General features: G+C 38.5%; 1 protein-coding gene across 1 annotated transcript in view; it reads right to left on the bottom strand.

Moving 5' to 3' along the window:
- Positions 1–4011: 4011 nt before the first annotated feature.
- ELL2 (elongation factor for RNA polymerase II 2) overlaps positions 4012–17184 on the bottom strand; it is a 40941-nt gene continuing 27768 nt past the window's right edge. Inside the window, exons 6-12 of the mRNA XM_049795292.1 lie at positions 13775–13899; positions 13545–13632; positions 11270–11831; positions 8864–8933; positions 5292–5463; positions 4240–4295; positions 4012–4123 (exon numbers count right to left, since the gene is read on the bottom strand). Coding sequence (XP_049651249.1) covers positions 4012–4123; positions 4240–4295; positions 5292–5463; positions 8864–8933; positions 11270–11831; positions 13545–13632; positions 13775–13899 — 1185 coding nt within the window. The remainder of the gene's footprint in view (positions 4124–4239; positions 4296–5291; positions 5464–8863; positions 8934–11269; positions 11832–13544; positions 13633–13774; positions 13900–17184) is intronic.

The raw sequence follows: 17184 nt of genomic DNA, 5'->3' as shown, positions 1-17184 counted from the left end.
CCTTCATCCATCCATCCGGTTCATATTTATAACCAACAATTGAGAGTGATGCAACCACCTTGTACCAACAGTTAGTGAGCAACAGGTAAGCAATTTCTTTTGAAGAGAAAGCCCTGGCTATGGAGCTAACAGCCAGACCCAAGACAGCACCGCTTGCTTCCTTCCCTGCATGGTGGTGCCAGTATCGGCAGGGGAAAAACTCCGCAGCCTGTGACAGTTTCCCATATGCTTAAATTTGCCGGATATAGGAGTGTTTTGCCAGGACTATGCCCTGTGTTTTGTAATAAAGAACAGCAGACAGGAATCCAAAACTTGGCAGAGGGAGAAAAACAAGAAATGAAACTTAGCATGTGAATATTTTGCTCTTTTAGGTTAGAAATTGGTCCCAGCACCAGATGACAAGGAACATGGGTCATCTGCCAGCAGAGGAACGGGAAGTGAAGGAGGCAGGATACTGAACTTGAGGCAAAAAGAGGGAGAGGAGTTCGAAAGAGAGGACAACCTGCAGGGAAAATACCTACATACGTTTGCTTTCAGCTCTAACTGAAGCAGCACGCTTGCTCGAACAGGCCAGAACAAATCACCTCCTGTTCACTGGCAGACATTTAATGCAAATCTTTCTCATTTTGCTATGTACGCTTGACAGCAGTGCTCTTGTCCTGCTGCTAATTTACGAAGCGTGAGTTAGGCCAGGTGATGTACCACCAACGAGCCCCTTGCGCGTCGGCAGAATTCACCCTGCGCTCCCACGGTAAAGCAGCCGTCCCCACGGCCGCGTTCACTGCAATGCTTCATTGCAGAGATCTAGGATGAACCCCTTCACCCCCAGACAAGGAAAGACCAAAGTCTCAGGATTGCAAAGTTAACACTTTATTGATTTTAAATTGATGTAGAACAGAGGGGCAACAATGGCTCAAGTATTCATTAAGAAAACGCCCCAGGAGATTTCACATATAGACTCTTAATACAGTTTGTATGAAAACAATTGAAGAAGTTGTAAAATACTCTCAAGTCAGAGAGGGGGATTCACAGCCCTGTTATAAGCCTTCATGTTCCCAAATACTGTCATCACTTGATCAATTTCACATCCTTCCCCAGAAGAAGGTTATGGAATTGCTGGCTACATCCTTCCCCCATCAGGTACAGAAACAAATGATACTAAACTTATGAAAGGAACTATACTTCAAAGTAGCCATGAATCAACATTTACTTATCTAGAAAGACTGGTTGTAACATCACTATTTTCAAAAAGCTAACAAATAAGCAAAGTTACAATATCAACACTTTTAACCCAATTTCTGTTTAAAAACTGAAGTAGTACCTTGCCTCCGATTCCATTACTTGTCTACATGTTTTACAAAACACTTCTAAAAGATTTGAATAACTTTTTTTTTTTTTATAACTGGCAAGGTGAACTGAAGAGTTAAAAGCTCTCGAGTGAGCTGATTCAAGTGACAGTTTAAAGCATATCTACAATTTTAAAAAATATTACTTTGGGCACAGTTTTTCTCCCTCAAACTCTAGGAAGACTGGAAACCAATCTTCCTAACCTATGTTTTGTTCAGCCAACTGGAAAGGGCTATTGCCTGCCTTTTAACCATCTATTTTTTTATTTATTTTTTTAATATATATATTTTTTTTTAATTTATTTTTTTTACAAACTGTAGTGAGATTCACAGTTTCCACTAAGGAGACACACAGAGTTGCCCCTTCTCTACATCAATCATGTGCTTCAGGTTTGTAGTAGTGTAACCCCAGCCAAGATGCCACCATGGGCAATGTTTGTTTCTCTGAGTGAGCAGGCCAGTTTTACAGGAAAGGCAACAATACAGTCAGAGGCCTGACTTCAACCGGCTCTCAACATTTGCTGAACTGGAATGTCAACTCCAGGGCAACATGAGATATGTGGATTTACAGCACTATTTTGCAATGGATAGGCTGGCTTCAGAAATGCTCAATGTAAATGGGCAAAACCTTCAATTAAGGCCTTTACAGTAGCTTGTCGGATCTGATGATGACAGGCAGCGCTGAACCTCTGAAGAAGCACTAACCTCCAGCTGCAACACATATGCAGCCTGTAAACCAGAAGATGCTTGCGAATACAGGTCAATGGTAAAAGGTGGAGAAAAAAATAAAAATCAATTAATTGCACTGGGTCTTGGTTATACAGTGATAGCACTACGAACGATTGCAACACATCAAGACAGTTGTAGCAGCCTTGTGTGTCCCATAACGGCAGTTAATGTCAGATCCATGCTCACATTTTAGATGAGGAACACAGAACTGTCAAAATTGGTCCCAACATCAGGAACTTCACATTATTTTCTAGGTTGAAAGCTAACCACCCAGTGCACCTGCAGCAGAACTGCAGTGATTTTCACCAGATTCAGTTGTTAAACCCAGATGAATGCAGCTCTTACTGGGAGGCAAGTTTTCTCTTCATTCTGCCATTTGAAATGTGGCATTGAAAACTGCGCTAATCCAAAGGTCCCAAAGTCAACCTGGTCTCAAGTAGGTAACACAAATATCACTGCCATGCAACAGTAAGGGATGCACCTCGCTTGCTATTCCATCTTCATGAACATAACATCTTTGAACCCACAAATTTAAGGCAAAAATTCAATTGGTCCCATTTACCTGAACACATGTTTTCTCGCAGTCAAACATTTTCTGGTTTACAGTGATACACAACAGGTTTTTTTGATGCTGGAGATAAAGTTCATTAATGATGTTACCAAAATTTTGGCAAAAATTCCAAAATCAGATGTAAAAACACAATGCTTCCCTTTTCAATTTGGCAGCATTTTGAAAAGACAAACACAGTAAGACACACAAAGATTTTGCTCAATTTTGACTAAATGACCTGTGTTTTCACATGATAGATAAGCAATGTTTTATATCAAAACAAACCAAAAAACTGCATGAAATGAAAGTTTGTGCTGTTTCATGATCACAGTATTTTCTAGTTAAATATATCTGCTCTTTATTATATTCCTGGCACCCAGGACAAAAATCTTTAAATATATATTTCATGTAGGCAATAGCTTCTTTGCATATCTCTCTTCAAAAAATACTTTATAGTAGTATATAAATAGGTAACCTACATGTTTAATTTTATAATCTTGCCTCAAAACTATATATCTGTTTCATTTTTGTAAAGTATCAATTTCCCCAATATTATTAAAGCTGACAAACTATTGAAATGGAAATGCTGTCATCTTCCATAATAGAAGTAGCAATTTTCTAGGAAAAATCCACAGCAACGCTCGTCAGTTGTTTTAACCTGAGCATTTGGCCTACTTAGAGTAGCAGCTTTTTTTTTTCTCCCCATCACACATGCTCACATACACACATTCTTGCACACACACAGTACAAGCACACACTTCCAGACACTGGTAGGCCACGTAGTGCTTCCCAGGTTTTACAGCAAAGTGGGAAGCAGTGTAGCTAACAATTTAACTACACTAAATATACACAAGCAAACACCTTAAGGCAACCACTGCAATGGGGGGTTTAAGTTGCAGGGGTGAATTTCTGTTGTAACAAAATGGGCTGTATACAGCACACATACATGCCTCTTTAACCCTCCAAAACAATGTGATTTTTTTTTTTAATATTTTGTGCAAATTTCTAAGCCTTCTACCACTTAAGGCAAAGAGTTTTCATTAACAAAGAAGGTCAGAAAACAGCCTTATATCTATCCAGTAACATTTTGATTTGCTACAATATTTTCTTAAAATGTGCACAAGTTCATACGGAGTCCCCGGTACCTACTGATAAAATTATTTAAATGGACAACATAAGTCTTGAAGAAAAAAGAAAGGACCAGAAAAAGCAGCTTCAAATATGCATATAAGCAACATCAACAACAAAAGTAGTTAACTTAAGTCTGCTAATACTGAAACTTCGTAACATAAAAGTTTGATACTAATTTTCAGAATCTTACAGCAACTAAACTTAAGTTTTAAATAAACACACTTCTGTTCATTCACATGTCGTGGTCAAAGCAGATCAGTGCCATGACCCTGCTTGCTGTTGGTCAAATTCCCCTATTAGTCTCTTAATATGAGACAGCTTCTTGTGGAGATACTCGCACCTACTCTTGTCTTGATAGTAGGTAGGGCTACACTGCAAAGATAAGATAAAAAGAAAATTAGTGCATGAAAACATTTCTGCAGAGTTTAATATTTTGTGTTCTGTGCTTACAGATAGCTTTGAGCCAGTCTCAGTGATTACCACCTCCAACAAATCTGATTTACCTTTTGATACTCTTCTAAGATTTCCTCATGAAGGACCTTCAAGAAAAAAACCCACAAAGATGATATGAAGAACATTTCACCACTACCAGAAAACTCAAATTTATGTAAAACTCTAAAAATACACTCAGTTTTACTCAAGATGTTTTCTTATCCATGAGCCACCACTCTTCTGCATTGCACAAATAAACCCCCACCTCCCCACATCACCCAAGATCTGCAATTAAACCTGTAAATAGGCAACAAAAGGAGCATTTGTTCAAATATTCCCTTTGAGAAGTCGCTCATGCTGCTGTGCATTCAGACAGCTCAAACAGGTGGAGTTTGAGGGCTTAACAACTTTTTGCAGGGTTTTGCCACGCTTCAAAAAATCAGAGCTAGCCCACACAAGAGTTTGAGCATATATGTAAATTCTGCAAGGTTTCCTTTTGTCCGATTGAGCAATACCAGGGATTTTAAAATGCTCCTTCTGCTCACGAATACATTTGCAATCTGGCCAAAAGCTAAATAAGAGCCAACCAAAAATCCTCAGCGTGCACGCAGAATTAAAGAATTCTGATATTGAACATGTGGAATTTGTATGGCCAAATAAGAGAAGTCCAGGCTGGAAAGCCAGAATATCAGGTTTTTAAACACCCTTCTGCTAAAATCATAGCTAGGATCACCCACCTGGAAGATGAGTAAGTTGTGGCTGTAGGTTTAGTTAAGCATATAAAATCATGGGAAATAGAGGGTCAGGAAAGCTTTGGGATTACAGCGGCTGGTTTCCATGCACTTCCAATCTTCTCCCCCATCCGTGTAACTGCACTCCCTCACCTGGCCAGGATGCTGAGGCAGTCAGCAAAGCCTGAGCCAGTCTGGTAATTCCAGCTATTACTCAGTCTCAGACACTGAGCCTGGCAAGTCTTTTAAAACATTGTCAATATGATTTAACAGACAAATATACTGAAGAGTCTGCCTGTGCTGAAAATGTGGACTTTTGGAAGGTATAAGAGGGAGATGAAATGCAATCTTCACAGTTTTATCCTTCTTTACCTTATATTCTTTGGACCCTGGAGAAAGAAGCTTCCGTTGTGCATCAAACTGCATGAATTTCTGGTTGATACTCTCTATCCGAGCATGCAAGTTCCGGTATTCATCATACTCTGCATTGAAGTCATTCTTGTAACTCTGGCGTTGCTCATATGAGACTACAGTTACGTATTTTCTAACGGAAAAATAAGCATACATGCAATTTTACACCAAGGACGTTTTGTAGTGAATATCAAGCATACACATCCAATCAGTTAATTATGTGACTGGTTTTGCCTCTACATGTAGGCACATGTGCTCTAAGAGAATGTATTTAGGTAATTATAGAAGTCTACCATATTTTTGTGACAGTTATTTGCTAATATTTTACTTTTTACAGTTTTTATTCAGAAGCAAAAAAAAAATTGTAGCATACTTAGAAAACATTAGCAATCATTCAAATATAGAATGACCAATAAATGCATCAGCCTCAGTGAAAGAAGAGCAACTGCTAGATTATAATCGCTTTCTATGAAGGGACAGGTTAATTAAGCCGTATTTATTTTTGAAAATTCATTTTCATTACATGTTTGGAAGGGACTGCATTTATGGAGTTGGATATGGCTTAGGTTTTTGGCTACATTTGTGCCTAACAGCAAAGCATAGTTAATAAAAAAATTTTATTATTTTAGTGAACACCAGTTCCATTGTTGTCCATTCAACTAAGGCATATGCAATACAACAGCAAAAACAAATTGTGGAGAAGTCTGAAACTAAAAAAAAGCCTATCACATCACTTCCTAAGGAGGGCAACCCATAAATGCTTAAAGCCACTGATGCAGTTGAAACTTGCTTCATTCCTCTCTCCCTCAAATCAACATGAACAGATTTAACAAGCTCATTATACAAATCTGAGATGAAGCGTCAATGCGAGTAATAGATATAATTTCCCACCACCATCACAGCAATACTTCTCATCCTCATAGCCTAAAGACCTGGTTCTGTTTGGATGATATGTCACCTCCACATGGGGACAAATCCTTCAAACCATCCTTAGATTAATTTTAATGAGCAGTAAAAATTTAACAAGTTGAAAGTCTGTACCAACACAGGTAACTTTTGCTGGTGATGTATCCCAGGCCAGATGCACCTGACGGGAGTATTAGACAATTTTTAAAGGAAAACTAAAGATGGCTTCAATATTTTGGGAGGTACCTGTGTAGCAATAGTGTGGAGTACCGGCTTATGCACAGTTACATCCCACAACAAGAGTCCTGCACAGGACAAGAGACCAGCAAAGCACTCACAATGTGTGTGGAGAGGGAAGAAATGAGTAGAAGTAGGGAGAAGTGTGAATCTGTTTTTTTTTCCTCTAGCTTTTGCATAAGCTTTCCTTAGAAAGCCGGACTTCCTTTACTCTTATAATCTTTATATTAAGATAGAAAGTATCTTTATGCTAAAGCTGTGATTATACTAATGAATTATGTAGCTCTTAGAGACAGTAAGAGAAGCTGGAATAAACTATCAAAGTCTTTTAAACAGGATCAAATTGCAGGTGCTCTCAGGTTTCAGTCTTTCTGTAATGATCAGGCAGGTGTCTGAAACAGTGTGACCTGATTTTTTTCCAAGACACCATGGCCAGTAGGTTACCTGTGAGATTGTTCCAGAAGTTGCTCCTTTCACAGAGAATTTGTCATTGGAGTTCTTACTCCCACTCAGAACTAAACCAACTGTATGAAATCTTGCATGAAGGCTTTTTTCTTTCTTTTTTTTTTTTTTTTTTTGGTGTGTGTGTGTGTTTTTGGGGTTTGTTTTGTTGTTTTTTTTTTTAACTTTTAGCAATGGCTATTGGCACCCCACGTTAATATTAGATTACATCAAATAACCATATACTTTATTCCTCAGTATCCCTGTCCTCAACTGATCAGGAAGCAGACAGCAAAGAGCTGAATCTGCCCACTTTCACCCAGCAGAGGCCAGGAATTAAATGTAGGTTTGAGTTCTCAGCTAACATTTGAAGCACTAAACTGCTTCCCTGCAGGGCCAGACTTACTTTCAGTCTTTCCACGGAGCATCACTTACTCTATTAAATATGATGTAGGGCGCTACCATGCCATCTGCTTTAACGCAGATGGAAGATGCACCAAAGTTCAAGTGCTACAGGGAAGCCCGACCTCCCTTGCTGACGTTATTCCTCTGACAGAAGCTGGTGAACCTGGCAGTTTGCCGCATTTTGACAGACACACTTCTCCTTCCCCTCCTGCACTGCAAATATGACAAGGGGGCTCAGCGCCACTACTGTGGCTGATGCTGCATGATTGCACTGCTAGGTAGTGTTAGGTTCATCTTGGCTTTACTTATCATGGTGCTCATTTCAGCTCAGAGCACTAAGGTCCCATCAAAACCTACTCAAACTCATCCTTCCAATAGAGGAAAGAACTTTACATTGCTCCCCACCGTGCCCATCCCCCCCCCCCCCCAAAAGGCATTTTATTAGGAATTCAGGTTGCACTGACCAAGTTATTCCAGTTACTCCACTGCAACCTCCTTCAAGTTTCACATTTTTAAAAAAAGGCCACCAATAAAACAGTGGGGAAAAAGCCCAGACACTGGGCATTTGCAGAAGCTATTCCTCTGTTTTACAACAGTAAAGAAAAATCCTGTTCTTAGAAAAGTTTTAATATTCTAAAGTATTTAGGCGACCAAATGATTATGCTATTAAAGCTATTTCATTTTAAATCAAGTTCTTTAATACTTGTCATGGATGAAAACCTTATTTATACAGCAGGTAAATTTTAACTTGTAGGAATATTAATCTGATATGTGACTGGTTTAGGAGCTAGAATTAAGCTTACTGGGAAGTCCTTCTGTAATTTTACAGACTGCAATATGCCAGTCATTGTAGATATGCAGCATTTCAATGCAAGATTAACGCATTTTTATCTTGGTTTGTAATCAAAACTAAGCAGCTAGAATTCAAAATCTGCATTGAAGTTTTTCTATTTTCTCTAGCTCTTTGGTCTGCAATTCGATGGTGAAATCAGATGTTTTGCTGTAGCTTCAGGTTAGTCAGTTGCCATTTTACATCAAAGCTTTAGAAATAACATCGATGGTTAACTCCTGTTAGCTCATATATAGACTTGGTAATGCTGGACTTTAAAGTCTGTTATCTTCCCCCCCACACACCTTTCCATCTTAGATGCACTAAGCAGTGAAAACACGAAAAAGACGTTCAAATTTACATATTCAGTATTTTAGCACTTGACTTTCCTCCTGTATTGCCTCGCCTCCAAAAAGAAAACAGTGCACATTCATATTCCTTTTTTATTGTGTTCTTGAAGAAGAATGAAATTAAATGTTTCAAGTCTTCTTTTAAAGTATATTAAAAATTCTTTTCCCCCACAATAATTAAGGGACAACCTCAGAGTTTAAAACTTGCAGGTACTTGAATAAGGCAGCTGGGTGACTTAAAGGAACTTGTCACTATACTAAAATTACATTTTGGTAAATTTTCCATTTTGTAGCTAACAGTTTTTATAGGTGATTTTTCAACTGCTTCAATAAGTGGCAAGACACTTAATCGTTATTTTACTCACACGAAGTAGTCTGGTTGTTCACTTGCTGATGAAGGACCTTCTGTGGAGGCAGTGCAAGTTTCTGAAACTCCTACAGAAAAGCAGAATTTTGACACTTGCGATGAACAGATTTTTTAATATAGCCAAACAATACCAACCTGATGGGCTTGAAAAAATCCTTTAGAGTTTTATTCTCACAGTAAATTACTTGGAATAAGCTTTATAAGTTAATAATAGGGCTCACACGACCTTCTCCACAGTAGGTAGTACCAGGGTTTAGAAAGAAGGCATGGCTACTTTATTCTACAGGTTCTGCACTACCGCAGTATTAACCCGAGGTCAGCTTTTCTTATTTGAAGACATGACGTGGCATCTGCACAGCAATTCAAATTATGCAGTAACAGAGGTAGCTGCACAAAAGACAACAGCTTGATATATACATATACATATATTTATCTCTCAACATTCAGGTTCCAGTGAAAAATAGAGTAGAAAGCTGAAGTTCTTTTCATGCCATGTTTTTATCCCTCTTTCCCTGCCAATTACAGATATCCAAAGTTAGATTTAATTTTAGCACTCTTCTAAGCAGGAAAGTCAATAGCATTGTATATGGGTTACTGGCATTCAGGCTTCAATAACCTGCAACAAAGACTTGCTCCTCATTAGCGTGGCAATACTGGGTTTGAAAGTTATTTGCACTTGCAAATTGCTCTTTTGCTCTTTTAAATGGCATTATGAAAGCACAGTACACTTAATCTCTAATCCCTCTTTTTAAAGGAATATTTCAGGAGCCCCCTATCTTTTTGATAAATAAGAAAAACAGCTACCATAGGGAAAAGTTAGTGAGTGTTCCTTCCTGTTCCAGCTATCTTGGTAATCTCTCTCCGCTTTTCATTTTGGGTTTTGTGGCAAGCTTAAAAAACACACAATCCCTTATATTCGTTATTATCTTACACTGCCACTGTTTAGACACAGTATTTCCGCTAAAGTGCAACCATTCTTCCCAATCTCTGAGCCATCTGAGCTTTAAGTCATGGGGAGAAAAAAGAGCTATCATGCGATGTTCTACTCACTTCTTTTACTTTTAATATTAAAATTGTTATGTGGTATAGCAGGACTATAAAAAGAAGTGTAAAAGTGGGAACAAAATTTGAGAGAAATGCAAACAGTAATATTAATAGTCACAGTATGTACAACACAACTTATGTGAACAGTTTTGCTGCAAGTATTTAATTTCCAAAAATTCAAGTGCATTTATTGACATGGCTCAGTCCATTTGAAAGATTCAGCATAAGCACCAACTTGAAACATAGTACAAGTTTTTCCTTCCCTAGCTGTTTGGATTTTTGATACTGGCTTCTGGAGAAAGATGCTCACATGTTTCTAAATTCAAGCATAAATATTTTCAAAGCAATCCTAAGCCATGAGGGCACTGTGTAGTATGTCCAGGGTAAATGTGAAAAGACCATCTCAAAGCACCCTTCTCTACAAGCACCACACTTCAAAGAGGCACCATGCACACTCTGAAGATTCCTCTGGGCTATGACAGGAAAGGGCTAAACTGGACTTCTAATTTGTGGGCCAAACCTCTGAAATTAGACAACACACAGATTTAACAAAGGAACTGAACTCTGTCCTATTGTGTGTGTGTGCATGTGTTAAGAAATCAAGTAGTATTTGTGCATTTCTGTTTAGCCTTTCAATGCCATTTTAAGCGTTCACCATTCCTACGTCTTTTGAAGGAATAAATTCTGCAGCTAAAATGGAGAGAGGGTCACAGCACAGTTTAAACCAAAACTCTAGTAAACCACATACCAATTTAGGTAGGTTTTAGACTTTCCATGAAAAGGCAGAGTTTGATGAACTGCTGTGATACATGATGAAATACATTTACATCTGATCAGTTTCAGTAAACTAGCAGGCAATAAATATGTGACAGGTTTGTATCCTCAGCATGCAGTCTTTAAAGCTCACTGATGTAAAAACTGGAGTAACTTTCAGTGAACTGTCAGTTTACTGGAAATCAAGCAAAAAAAAAAAAATCCATTCCTTGTGTTTTTCTAGTATCTAGCTCTTCCTGTTAACCAGTTTCTGCCCAACAGCAATCTATTCAATATTTCTTTGTTCTAATTATTTTTGTACTACAGAGTGAGAATTCTTAAAAATGAACCTAATTTTAGATAAGGTTCCAGCAGAACAGCTTCTGGGTTTTGTTTTTTGGTTTGGGGTTTTTCTTTTAACTAACAGTTACAATGTAATGCAATGGCAGAAAAAAAATATTGATTCTTCATGACCATAAAGCAGGGATAATAGCAAAGCACTTAATATATAGCAAGTGGTCTATTTGCATTTCCAGTCCCTGTTTTTGCTGGCACCTTTTCACCAGGGTTACCCATATAGCAGTTAGGAAAAGCAGCATATTAATACCTTGATCGGAATCCAAATGGAAGAGCGTTTTCATCTTGGCAGTTCCTTCTTTTTGACAGTCTTTCTCCTTGCTTGCACTCGCAGCATCCTGCATTTTGCTTTTGCCCTCTTTATTATGCTCTTTTACCTTCTCAGAACTTTGGTGCTTCTTGTCTGCGGGCTTGGGAGGCCCCATCCGCACCGTGGCAGGTGGTGGCATTACCGAAGACGTCTGAAAGGTGTATTTTCGTTGCTGGTGCCCACAGATCCTACTGCGCTTTTGACCGAAGCTGTCCACCTGCAGGCCTTGTGTCCCTTGCCCCTCAGAGGTGCTGGGGGAGTGGGAGCTGGCAGTTTGAGGAGGTTTGGAAGTGGGAAGGAATGTGGGAGGCATTGGCAGAGGAGCAGCAGCAGTGGCAGCTGGACGGTGGGGAGGCGGCAGCGGTGGAGGGGCAGCAGTGGTGCTCTCCCTGGAGGCAAGCAAGTGACTACTGCACGATGGCTGGATTCGACTGTTCAGGTGAGATATCCTCTGCCTTTTGGTCATCAGAGGATTGCTAAAACTGGTATTCAAAACCCATTTCTGTAATAATAATTAAAAAAAAATCATAAAAATCTGCAGGATTAAGGTTTGCTCCTGTTCTGAAAAAGGAGCATTTCTGAACAAGCAATCGTTGAAAACACATCTTTCTTATCTAAAAATAGCTGTCAAACAAGGAAGTATTGCAGCTAAACACATGGTTTATTTCACTCAGTTTCTAATCTTATGATTTTGCAAGTTGTTCTTCAAATCTACAGCTGAAAGGCTTTGGGAGAAAGCTTCTTCAGCAGCTCTATCAAAGGCTTCACCAAAACGATTAGGTCAGGTCGATACTGTTTAGGTAGTGATTTCTGTTTGGCCTGGGTTAAGAGTCAGCTTTTGCTGTCACACAGCTGTATGATTTACTAAAGCAGCCCTGAGAAGCACACAGCAATGTGCTTATCAGAGCGTGTTAAGTGCAAAGCTGATCAGAACAGGTAAAACCCCCAGTTTGCTACAGGTACCATTCCAGCTATTCTCCAGCTGAAATGCTTGTTCACACCCTCTTCTTTAGCAAGTACACATTGCTCATGTTGATGTGCAAGTAGGAGCACCAGGCACAGCTCTGTGCCACCCTGTTGAAAAAACCCCAGATTCTGCGTGTATGGAGGCAGGTGTAAGAGGTCACTGGGACCTGCACCATTTCACATTCTGACTGGAAGAAAGTTAATGAAGGACAGAGATGTGTCCTCCCTCCTCTACTTAAATGTAAATAGCTCAGTGCTGAAAGACTTTATGTACTTCCCAGCTTATTGCTCTACACTGCATGCACTGAAGTGCAGTTTTAGTCACAGAAAGTATCAAACTTTAAGGAAAAGTAATGCCTTTTATGCGAAGTTTTCCAACCTTCTTCTAAAAGGGTTTGCATTGTCCTCTTGTATCGATAGGAAAACAGGACATACACATTTTAAGTCTGAAAAGGCTGAGAGAAGGCAGATGTACTACCTGCTGATTCAGAGCTGCCTTTCCACACCTGGGCTACCCTGAATGAAAATGGGTGCTTAAATGATGCCAATAGGAAAAAAAAAAAAAATTAAAAAAATTCCTCCAAGTGGACCACTACTGTAATTTGTCCTTATTCCAGGCTTTCCTAAGCTTTACATTTACACAGTAGCACTAGCATGTTTATGCATATTTTATATAACTACCACACCACAAAGAACCTTGAACACAATGCAAGCATGTACCAAAACCACATACACATCTTATCTTTAGAATACCCTCCTAGGCACCAAGATAAACAAGTTATGTGACAATATGAAACAGTTTTAAGTATTTAACTAGAAAGTACAGGGTTGTGTAACAATAATGGGCAATCAAGAAGTTCAGCAGGTGATTTTAAACTCTACAGGCAAGTTTAGGCTTCTGCAAGGTCAGTGTGCTACGGATGGACAGTTACGACTTAGGCCAATGTGTTGGCTGTTCAAACACAACAGCAGTAGTCTCTATAAGAGATCTAGGTTTTCTGAGTATTTTAATATACATTCAGAAATACAGAACACTAAATATAACAGCCCTTAAGCTATGTGACCATAAGTTTTTTCAGGCTTTGACAGTGTAACCACCTTTTAAAAAAAAAAATCCAATTAGAAATAAATGATTCAGTTTTTCATGTGTTAAAAACAATATCAATGCTTCACATCACAGCTTTTACAGCAATATAAGGTGTGATAAATCTAAATACACTGTAAATAATGTTAAAAAAATAAAAAATACCTGAGAAGTTGATGGAGCACCTTTACTAAAAATTACAGCAGATTCCAAACGACTGGTGCTGGTGGCATTCTGAGATGACTGTAATTTTCTGTAAGGATGACCCAACATTTCAGGTTACAAGGCAAAAATGTCTATGTCATAGTTCTTTTATTATAGGGAAGACAGACATTCATTTCCCACAAAAAAGTTTTCTAAATGGCTATCTTACTTCCCCTAGAGACTGAACTTACTTAGCAAGTATTAACTCCAGTGACTGTTTATCTGTTTCATTGTATCCAGGCCAATCCTTTTGAACGTCTTTAAACACAGAATCCTTCAGACGGTAAGAATTATCCTTTGGATTCAGGACGGCTACCTACAGGAAGACATTTAAGAAAACAAATGTTCATTATACCTAAATGCAAACTACAAAAATAAGATTGGTACTGCAAAGCTAAATCAAAGCCACAAACAAAATCATGCACCAGTTTTCCAGGTTTTTTAGATGTGAAGATCAAAGTAGCTGTCATGTAATGAGCACCAATTTTAAAAAATGTGGTCAATTTGGGATGTAGAAATTTGGATGTAAGAAAATCCCAAATTGCTGCAAGCATGTATGAATCGTACTGTCATGGTTTAACCCCAGCCAGCAACTAAGCACCATGCAGCCGCTCACTCACTTCCCCCCCACCTAGTAGGATCGGGGAGAGAATTGGGGGGGGAAGTAAAACTCATGAGCTGAGATAAAGACAGTTTAATAGAACAGAAAGGAAGAAAATAATAATAATAACAACATGACAGTAATGATAATAAAAGAATTGGAATATACAAACCATGTGTTGCACAATGCAATTGTTCACCACTCACCAACAGATGCCCAGTCAGTTCTCCAGCAGTGATTTGCCCCCCCCGCCCCCCCCCCCCCCGACAACCCCCTCCAGTTTATATACTAGGCATGACATCACACGGTATGGAATACCCCTTTGGCCAGTTTGGGTCAGCTGTCCTGCCTATGTGCCCATCCAAACTTCTTGTGCCCCTCCAGCCTTCTTGCTGGCCAGGGGTGAGAAGCTGAAAAATACTTGACTTAGCCTAGACATTACTTAGCAACAACTGAAAACATCAGTGTGTTATCAACACTCTTCTCATCCTAAATCCAAAACATAGCACTATACCAGCTACTAGAAAGAAACTTAACTCTATCCCAGCTGAAACCTGAACACATACTCTTATGAAAACCTCTCTCTGCACGATCTATCTGTTTCTTTGTCTTTAACACAGCATTGAGAATCAAGGCAAACCATGCCAAAACTTTAAATCTTACTGCATGAAATATGTTGAGAGGCCTAGTTTTTTATTTGTACTTATTTTTCTTTTTTAAGAACTTAAGAACATTATCTCCACATACAAATTCAGAGTTGTTCAACTTCAGGAGGACACCTGCTGTTCTTTCATTTTACACAGCTATACTGCTATGGCAGAGCACAGACTGTGCCTGGAACAATGCATGTTTTCTATCATCCCATTAACAACCACAGTATGTCATCATTTGTCTTGATAAACAGAATTGCTGTTCCTTCTCAAGTGCCTGAGGCACAAGAAACTATATCTTTCAACCGAATAATTGTACACGATAACTTAACTAACACTAAACCTGTTGTAGTACAAAGATGAATTATACACCTATCCCATTACTTTTAAGCCATATCAAAGTTTTACCTAATGGGAAAATAGTAACTGTACTCCTATCTAACAAGTTATATTGTGAAAACAAGATTTAGTGCTAAAATGTTTAAGGAGGGTTGTACAGCCCAGATGCACTCTTCATCTTGCAGACACAGGTTCATTACAGCAAAGTATTGTCCTGAGAAGGTCATGTGCATGCCTTGCTGTATAGCTTTGAAAATAAAATGGGTTTGTATCTTCCTTAAGAAAAATACAAAGTATACTCAAAAAGTTAAAATGAGCTAGTAAAACCCGGAGACCATTGACACCTTAAGTGCTTGTTTAGACTTCATCACCTGCCACCTGTACAGAGTTTCAGAGAAAGCCTCAAAGAAAAACAATCTCTGTCAATTTGCTTGACACAAAATGCTGAATAACTCATCAACACACCACCACCACTTTTTGTAGCTTTGCCTGCTTTTTCCTCCAAAACATGATAAATACTGCTATTTCATGTCTGTGTGCATGTCTGGCTGGCTGCAGCTTAAAAAAAAAATTAAAAGTAACAAAGATACCCTGAAACAGTAATTCACCTGTTAAAAAGAGAACTAAATCTGTATTATAAGAGAAGCAAATCTGTGCGTATTAGATCTTAGCAAATTCAGGCTGCTGATTTTAGACTTGTACAAAAAAAAAAATCATTATGAACTTAAGAAAAATGTGAGCAAGGCTTTTCAGGGTGTAATGCTGCTAATACGACCATTTTCGAATGCAAACCAGTACCTTGAGGTAGTTCGCATCACATACAGGAAACAGATTCCAAGAAAGTCTCCTTAAACACTGACAGGCATAATGGGGCAGAAGAAAACTTTTGCACCTTTTATCCTCTGAGGGAGACGAGCTTTTGGAATTTTATAATCAACTTAAAGTATAAATTGACTGCTTCAATTTGTATGTAAGAACAAGGCTCTCGTTAAATTGTGTATGTCTTCAGGATGAAAAAACCCTACCATTTTACTGGGCAAACAAAGCAACAACACTTAACATATTCAGGGAATGAGTTTTTAAAATTCAGTGTAGTATCAATCAAAGCTGTATAAATGTTGAATTTTACTCACTTTGATTGGTCCCAAACCACTTTTTTTCTAGATAAGCAGGAAAAATTCCTACTTTACTTATTAATATATGCATTATTCAGCCACTGTCTATGGGTACAGAGAGAATTTAAAAAGTAAGGAAGGACCCACTGCATCATACAATACTCTGAGAAACCTTTTCTGTACTATTTTAGTAGAAAATTAGTAAGTGACACTCTTGAACACACAGCATAAAAGTTTAACCTATACAACATTATAGGCTTACCAATAATTTTGATAGATATAACAAAATACAGGTGGAACTTAGCTCAGAGGAGCACTAGAAAAGCTACTGAATAGAAAAAGGTTTCAAGTAAGGTAAAGACACAATCCACATCATAGCAAAGAAACACTATGCTCAGAATCAGACCACCACCTTTTTCATTTATGGTTTGACTGGAACAGCCCTCCCTGGATTGCAAATCTAACAGATCTCAAGAGAAGACAAGTACCATTGACAGGCCACCTAATACATTCAAGTGAAATACTAACCTATGTGATTACCAAACTTCTCCTAAACTCGTCCCAAGAAATATTAAGTACTACGACAAACTATTTCACACAATCGAGACGATGCATGGCATTTTCTCTCAATTAAGCAGTTAAGCAGTCCAAGTAAGAGGAAAAAATAAGACATTAGGAGCAACAAAGCTAGAAATAGTTAATTACTTCCTGCCATTCTAGCAATACAAAACCACTCCCCCCAGATTTTTCAGTCCTTCTTTCCTTTCCTCATGTTGACTTGCAGTTTGGGGCATCTGTATAAAGTTTACTGAAAAACAAACAAGGAGCATTACATAAGTTGTTTCTTATTTTCTAATTTAAACACTGGAGTAACACAGCTCAAAATTATGATTAAA

Source organism: Accipiter gentilis, chromosome Z (genome assembly GCF_929443795.1).
Source record: "Accipiter gentilis chromosome Z, bAccGen1.1, whole genome shotgun sequence".
NCBI lineage: Eukaryota > Metazoa > Chordata > Aves > Accipitriformes > Accipitridae > Astur > Astur gentilis.
The sequence above is the reverse complement of the archived record's forward strand: the minus strand, read 5'-3'. Positions and strand labels throughout refer to the sequence as shown.